The sequence below is a fragment of the Prionailurus bengalensis genome, chromosome F2, assembly GCF_016509475.1.
Source record: "Prionailurus bengalensis isolate Pbe53 chromosome F2, Fcat_Pben_1.1_paternal_pri, whole genome shotgun sequence".
Lineage (NCBI taxonomy): Eukaryota > Metazoa > Chordata > Mammalia > Carnivora > Felidae > Prionailurus > Prionailurus bengalensis.
The window spans coordinates 38,469,067-38,477,949 of record NC_057353.1 but is presented as its reverse complement, the minus strand read 5'-3'; the positions used below and the strand labels follow the sequence as shown (position 1 = coordinate 38,477,949).

The 8,883-nt window shown below is 36.7% G+C and overlaps 1 protein-coding gene across 1 annotated transcript in view; it reads right to left on the bottom strand.

The window, feature by feature from the left end:
- Positions 1–335: 335 nt before the first annotated feature.
- The window catches only part of LRRC69 (leucine rich repeat containing 69), an 81,274-nt gene continuing 72,726 nt past the window's right edge, over positions 336–8,883 (bottom strand). Inside the window, exon 8 of the mRNA XM_043601351.1 lies at positions 336–690. Within this exon, the coding sequence (XP_043457286.1) occupies positions 580–690 (111 nt within the window). The 3' untranslated portion in view covers positions 336–579. The remainder of the gene's footprint in view (positions 691–8,883) is intronic.

Sequence of the window (8,883 nt, the reverse complement as noted above, 5' to 3'; positions counted from 1 at the left end):
AAAACAAAAATAAAGATAGAATAAAACTTTAAAAGTGGAAACAAAGGGATGTTAGGAGTAACCAAGCCTGATTCCAGCCTTCTACTCCGTTTTAAGTGGAATGGTTTTATTTTAGTCAATAAGACGTTAGTGCCTCTTAAAAAATAAGAGCTCAGCTGAAATCATACAAATGGGATACAACGGTCTAACATTAAAAAGTAATTCTCTTTCAATTGCAAAACATGCATAAAATAAATCCTTGTCCCCATCACAATCTCTCAACACTTATCTAGAAAAGGAGGGTGGTGGTCATAAAATGACAGGGAAGAATGACACTTGCCACACAGACCTTTATTTTTCCCTTCTTTATTTTGTTTTTAAGTCAAAGAAGAAACAGCACACCTAGAGTCTAAACAAGCTAACGGTAGACTATAGTGCTTAAGTTGGGATCTTTACAAGTAAATTCTTTTTCTTCCTTTGCTTAATGTATTGGCGAAGAGAGGAGAGACAGCACGGTACCATAGTAGGGCATAATCTGACTTTGTGTGCAGAACTGATGGGGCAAGTCATGTGAGTCTCTAAGTGAGCTTCTCACCGCCTCTACACTTGAGCAATTCCAAAGAGGTTAGGGCCGCGTTGATTAAAACATGTGTAAGAACAAATTAATATTTGAAGAGGTACCAGCTGTAGATTTCTGCTTATCTTCCATTTCTAAAAGGTAAAGATTAAAAATAACATTAAAGCAATATTCCAATATTTTTGAATAAGATAAATATTAGCTTTCTCAGAGATTTCACAGCATTAATTTCTAAAGGGCACAGTGTTCTATTTATGCTTGATGTGCTCCTTTCTCATGCACAAATAAACAAATTAACTAGCTAAGAAAGGCATATTCAACACTAAACAAAATTTAAATGGTAAAGGATTGTCTATGCTCTTACCCAAATATATTATTATACTATCTAGCAATAAAGTGCCTGTAATGAAGGTAAAAATACAGAATCCACACAAACCTGACATCTGTCCTACAGGATGTTAAATTGATCAGTCAGCAGACATTTACTGAACTCCCCAATGAATGTCCTCGTTTGGTCTGTCCACCACCCATTTCCCATGGAAATTAGTATTCTTTGCTCACTATCCATAATGTTGATTTTCATTGGCTGGATTTCAGCAAGTTGCCCACTGCGTGATTTAAGTTTTTGTTCTTCAAATCTCTGATTTTCATTCTCCATGCACAAAATAGGCAGTCAGAACTCTTAGCCAACTTAGTATACATGTCTTGAGCACAAATACTGGAAATAATGGCAACTTCAAAAGCTTGCCATTTACATTCTTTATAAACAACTTCTGAAGTCAACATAGCTATTAGTAAGAGAATCCAAAACAGAGTCACACAACTAGTAGTTTAATTGGTCGACAATGCTACTTTCATGAGCCCACTGGGCTGTCATCATCACAAGCCCCAGTGAGAGATTTCATTACTGTTTTGTTCACTCTTCCACAAAAGAACTGAGGGCCCATTTAAAGGTTCAAATACCTAAGCACATTTATTAATCCATCCTTGAGAGAGTAAGAGCCTTTCAGCTTTGGTGGCAAATCGGTGGGGAGTCCAAGTCATACATCATATCACCTTCACATCCACCTCCAACCGTGACTATGAAGTGCTCAGAGGATACATGGCACTATTCTAATGATAAAATATTTTGGATGAAGGTAGAAAATGGTATAGAATCTCTACAAATCTGACTCTATTCCTAGAAGGAGGTTTAGTTGATCAATCAGCCAACATTTATTGAAATCTCCAATAAGCATCTTGTTTTTGTCTCGCCAGCATCTATTCCCTGTACTGCTGGCACAAAAGCCCATCTTTTCCTTTTGGGAACCACCTTTTCACTGATTTCAGTGCGTATGTTATGGAACAGAGAAGACAACTGATCCCACTCCTTGGCTGAAGACTTAGCCACATAATTCAAGCTGGACACATAACCCAGGACAGTCCAATAAAGCCAATGAACATCGGCCCCAGGGCTTTGCTGGATCTACTGAGGGAAGCTCTCCCTCTACTGCCAGAAGGCATAGTTTGGCTTACAATAAGTGCAAAATGGAGACCAAGGGAAGCAGACACAATACACATAGAAGGAGAGATTCCTCATGATAACTTTGGGTTACCTGATCCAGCATGACTAAATATTCAGCCAGACCCATTCCTAAGCCTTCTTTATCACTTGCTATTAGTTACTGTGTAAGTTGCGTTTCATTAGTTTGCAACCAAGAGTTCTGAAAAATTATAAGCAACCTAAAACTTGAACCACATTAAGCAACATGCCAAGGATGCAGAGATATAACAAATAATCTCTGCCTCAAAGAATCTTTTCAGCATCTAGTTGGAAAGCTAAGACATAAACACACAAAAACCTAAAAACAAAAGACTCGATACTATGATAGGTTCTATGATATTTCCAAGAAGGGAGACACCACCATAGGCTGCACATTAAGCAAGATTTCACAGTATAAGAAAATAGTGAGCTGAGTTTTAAAGGATGACTAGGATGTGACTGCCTAGAAAGGACATGAAGGACATTCAGAAAGAGTGAGCTGTGGGAGCAAAACTTCAGGAATGTGCATATTGTATTGGGGAAACAACACAGTATAAACAATAAATAGACCATAAAATGTTGAATCATGGGATATCAACAATGTGACTACATTAGTCTAGGGGAAGAAGAATTCATAATCAGTTTTCTAATGATACACACATTATGTATAGTATTTTAAATAGACAAGAGATCCTACTGGCCGATTAGATTATAATGACAAAGTGTTGAAACTGCACTCAAAAGCTAAATGTGTTTTTTCCCTTTGCATATGGTAGACAGGCCTCTCATGCCACCAGCAACCTTGGCTTACTACTGAAGTACCTATCATCTAGAACTAAGGGCTATCAAAATAAACCATGCTAACACACTTCACTTAGCTGCTGTTTAAGGAGTTAGAACAAAGAGTAGAGCCATGAGCCAAGAGGAGGTTATAGAAAGTCAAACATCTACCAAGGAAACAAGTGGAGCCATACAGTTAATCTGATTTGCTTTGTCCAGTTTCTCCATGAGATACAAGGTTTATAATAGAAACGATGGATGGTATTTTCTATTTCCACTGTGGTTTTAGCCATTTCCCTTGTGCCAATACGAAGTGTCTGTATCCCTCTTTCCCCTACTTGGGGGTATTACTGTTTAGTTAGAATAAAATGTTTTATTTAACTTTTTAGAAGTTTATTTTACCAAGGGCCATTATCAGTTTTGTACTGAATGTGAAACTTTGTAATTATTCTATAACTTAATTATTACTATTTCTGATAAAATATTTCTCAGGGCTATAAACTGTTTCCTGGAAATTTTACTGAGAAAAATGAACTCAACATAATTCCTTGGCCATATACTTTTCCACCTAGAGTCACTGGACTCAGTAATGTTTTCATAAAAAAAGAAAGTCTTGAATACCTAGCCTATTGATAACCATTTAAATTTATATGTCCACTTGTGGGATCATGATAGTGCTTTCTGCCAGTATGACACCTGTCCATTTGACATGAGCATGTCACGAAGGAATAATCACATACCCTCTTATAGAGGACCTCTCTTCACAAACATCAATTAACATAACTTCAGGACTCTGTAAGATAACTACTGCTTTGGTCGCTCTTTGCAGATAGAAATTGAAACACTCAAAAGCCCCTTTTTGTCAAGTTGAGGTTAGGAAAGGAAAAGGAATTGGTCTATGATTAGACATACTTTTATTCTGAAATATCTTTGTAGCAAAAGCTTTAAAATGTAAAAAAGCTATACTACAGGCTAATTTTTCACTCTTTATAGTGAAATGCATTCTTTCATAAAGCAAATGAACATATGATTACATCTTCTCCCTATTTTAGGAAAAAGTAGCTCTGTACTTTAATTTTAAAAAGATATATTCACTAAGTTTTATATTTATTGAATGGTGGAATTGAGATTTTTTTTAAAAAAAAATCATTCAACGCATGCCTTATCGGTGATAGTCACTGTCATCTTTTAAACTGAGAAATAAAAAATTATCACAAAATATATATGTATAGCACACAGTATAAACTAAAGCTTTGAATAAGGTTTCAGTATTACATGCAGCATACAGAATACGAAAAAAAAGTAACATGGTTTCCTGTTTCTTGGGAAAAGTATCATAGAAGGCAGAATAATATCCCCCCAACACTTCACAAAGATGTTCATGTCTTAATCCCTGGAAGCTGTGAATATGTATGTTACCTTACATAGCAGAAGGGATCTTACAGGTATTGTTAAGATAAGGACCTTGAGAGACCCATAATTATTCTGTATTATCTGAGTGGACCCAATTTCATCAAAAGGATTGTTTTGTTTTGCTTTGTTTTCATCACAAGGATTGTTAAAAATGGAAGAAGGAGGCAGAAGAGAAGATCCAAGTGATGTGACATGAGAAGGACCAGATCCACTAATGTTGCTGTGAGGACGGAGGAAGGAGCCATGAGCCAACGAACGTCAGTGGCCTCTAAAAGCTGGAAAGAACCAGAAAATCGATCCTCCCCTAGAGCCTCCAGAAAGGAATGTAGCCCTGCTGACACCTTGATTTTAGCTCAGCGAGACTCATGCTGGACTTCTGACCTACTTAAACTGCAAGATAATGAATTTTTTTAAGACACCAAGTTTATGGCAATTTGTTATAGAAACAATAGGAAACTAATACTAGTATCATGTTCCAAATTAGCAGGACCATGAAAAGCATGACTATGACAGCCCCTCGGTCACTCTGGAGCTAGAAGAGACTTTGATCTCATCTCTTCGTGGCCCAGATAAGGAAATTAGTCCAGATATAGTGAGAAGGAATGTGGTTTACCTTAAGCCTCAGAGTTCAAGCTAGAGACTGGACTAGAATCTAAGTTCACCAAACTCTCGATCTGCGTTAAGTCATAGCATGCCTCCCAGCTTCTTTTACCAAAGGAGGGCTCTGATTATGGTTTAATAACAATGTGCAGAACTCTCTGAAAGAATGAACAGTTGTTGAAAAGTGCACACATTTTCAGATAATGCACAGAAGTACACTGCTTCGCTGTTCTAACCTGTCTCCAACTGGCTAAACATATTCACTTGAATTATCACACATCACTTGTAACAGTATATCTGAGATAAAAACTGGGGTCTTGCTCTCACAGAAAGCTTCCTCTGGAGTTTTCTGGTTTTCTCTTTTACACCCTTCTGTGGCTTCCCTTATCCAACCACTCAGTCCTGCCATGCTTCCTTCCCCATGGAGGTTCCTTTCCTTGCATTTCTACTACTACCTCTTAAACCCACGATAGACAACCACTAATAGATCTCTTTTCTTCAGCTTCCCTCCTCTTCAACTTCCAATTAATCCTGTACAATACTGCCAAATGATTCCTTCTAAAATACATCTTTCTTTATATCATTGGTTTGTCCCCACATATTCAGTAGGACTCCATTTCCCAAATGGGATCAAATTCAAACTCCTTATTCTATCCTTTGACAGCTTCATAGAATTTGACCTCATTTTTTAAATAATGTCTCCTCTTCCAATTTCCATCTATGAACCAATTTAATTGATTCACTGCCCTATGAACAAGATTCATTCTCCTCCATGTCATTCTCTTCTCCTAAAATATCCCCTGTGCTTCCTTCTCCATGTATCTGAATTCTACCTATATCAAGGTCTTGTGAAGTCCCAGAATCTTTCTGGCATTTCCCAGGCCAGACAACCTACAATTATCTCACCTTCCACTTTGAAGCACTAAATCTCTTACCACTCATTTTAGTTTTTATTGCCAGTGTCTTTTGCATCTCTAGAGTTTAAACTCTTAGATTTTAAGCCATTTGGGACCAACCAGGCCCCCCCCACCTATTGGCACTGTACTTAGCACCCAGAGTTTCCCTTTTAAAGCAGGACCTCAAAAATGTATGGAGCCACCAAAAATAATTTGAAAATTTAAGATGAACATTCAGAATGACAACTCCTCCACATCAACAGTGATAAAAGCCAGCAATGAGCACTACTCTAAAGTTAATGGCACCATTTAAGAAATATAGCCATACATTTGAATTTGCCCAGGACAGTCCCGATTTCCTGCTGGTTTTCCAGTTCATGGATAATGTTCACTTTTACTCTCAAAAGCATCTTGGCTTAATTAATAGATTATGTGGCTGTTCCACCCACAGGGCACTTTGAGGCAGAAACCAGAAAGAAAATCCTGCTCATGTTGCAGCCACCCATCCAGCTAAGCAGCATTCTCTCCTCTCCAGAGCAACCCTGCTCTCAAGCACCATCTCTGCCTAACCAATGTCCTTTGAATTTCACGTGGGAGGTTCAAACATTTTGGTGACACATAGCTTCAGAAAAATGTACTGAAGTTGAATGCAATTTGAGATTCTTTAGAAGAAAAAAATAATCATAGAGATTGAAGACAACTGCAACTCTACCCAGCAGTTTAAGAACAAAAGGGAGGTCAGGTCACGATCTCAGGATTCAAGCCCCACTTCTCCAAGCTGGGTGTGGAGCCTGCTTAAAGATTCTCTCTCCCTCTCCCCGCCCCCCACCCTCTCTCAGAAGAAGAAGGAGAAGGAGAAGGAGAAGGAGAAGGAGAAGGAGAAGGAGAAGGAGAAGGAGAAGGAGAAGGAGAAGGAGAAGGAGAAGAACAACAACAACAACAGCAACAACAACAACGAGAGTTTTCTAAAGAAAAAGAGAATTCAATGACTTCCCCTAGAAGTAATCAAGATACAGTGAGTTAATTTATGCTATAATTGTTTTGTTATTTTCTGAATAAAATAATAAGGATCATTCACACCATTTCAATTTTTCTGAACAATAAATACATATTACTTTCACGACTGTTTAGAATTAGAAATGTGATGCCTTCTGATCCTCTTAGTGGCTAATGTACATTAAATTGACTAACCACTGCATAAATGTTTTAAAACCTACATTCATTTTCACAGTTGGCTGGTTGAAATGATCAGTTTCATAAATGAATGTCAGTGGTATCTAAACAGTAATAACTTTTTACTGCAAAGTAAGATTTTTCTCTATAAGTAATGAATAAAATTATTAAATGTAATCTTATATTATGTTTCATTACTGGCAGCTTGTCATAAAAAAGGAATTAAGGTTGCAAATTTTCATTTATTTTCATAAAGTAGATCAGCATTTTCATTCATTTGTAGTGAAACTTACTCAATCTAATCTCTTTTGAGGGTAGTTTTAATTACATTACATCATTCTACACAGGGTTGAGAGTTCATGTTCCAAACTGTTCCCTCCCTAAACTCTTCAACTTTAAAGGTATCTGGGGAAATGTTAAGTTCAACTAATGTAACTATACAAAATGAAAACTATCAAATGCATATCTTGGGCTCAGGATCACTCTCAAGTGTTTGGAATGGATTTTATAACACCATTTAGGTTACTTCTAAGTCACTATGGCCCAAGTTGGTAGTAACTAAAAAGGATTAATTTCAAAGATTTATATCATTAGCAGTTAATACTTAAATATCAATTACACTGAAATTATTGATAATTCTATCACTACTAAGGACTCACTGAACTCAGATGGCAACAGCTATAACATTTGAAAAAAGACAAAAGCATCTGGATGAATTATGGTAAAGGTTAATAATATTCGATATCGAGCAAAACTCTTCATCAACTATTTTCCTCACCTCACTACTTCATAAGATAAGTACCACATCATTTCATATTCACCTAAATAAAAGCAATTACAATTTGATATTTGGTTGTTTCTAGTTGTTTTATGTCAAGAATAAAGACCCATTTGTCATCAAGTGTCACCCTCCTTCAACTGTGCCTTCAGATGGCAAATTCCATCAGAGACAGAACATTCTGTAAGGCACAATAGAGCGACCAGACGTTGGCATTATCAAATGGGCTCTCCCGTCATGATGAAGTATTTACTCTAAAGGTCAGCATTCTCTAAGTTTAGCTCCTTAAAAGATAATTAAGATATTAAAATTTTTTAATACAAAGGGAGGCTTCTAGGCAAACTAGTTTTTGTATAATCTCTTTCTGCTTAACTGGGAAAAGCAGCACAAAATCCTAAAAATATATGAAAGCAACTGTTTACCAACATGGTTAATCTGATTATCATCCCCATGTATTTTGTGCACGTTTTCACTCAAGAAACAGGGAACTAAACAAACCCATGAAAATACCATGTTTCAGTTGCTAAGTCCCTGGTAATGTTTATTCCAATCTAAATTTTATTTTTTTAATGTTTTTTGTTTTTGGTTTTGTTTTTGTTTTTGAGAGCGAGAGAGAGTATGAGAGAGGGGCAGAGACAGAGGGGGACAGAGGATCTAAAGCAGGCTCCTTGCTGACAGCAGAGATCCCAATGAGGGGCTTGAACTCACAAAGCATGAGATCATGACCTAAGCCAAAGCCAGATGCTTAACCAACTAAGCCACCCAGCACCCCCCCCCCAATCTAAATTTTCTGTATCCAATTTTTAAATATCTTTAATATTTTGGCATAATTTATAAATTCCTACTATACACTTATTCTAATTCCATGCTACATACTTTTTCACTATCACATACTTACTAAATGTTACTGTTTTAATTTTTTCAATTATTTTAATAAAGTTAGGATCAGTGGTTGTTTCAATGCAAAGCAATTTTCCTTTCCAATTTTTTTCTTCTCACAAGTTTCTGACACTCCCAGGTTTTTTTTTTTCTCCTTCCAAGATTTTATTTAAATTCAAGTTAGTTGACATATAGTATAGTATTGGTTTCAGGAGAAGAATTTAGTGATTGATCACTTACATATAACACCCGGTGTGCTTTTCACAACAGTTGCCCTCCTTAACGC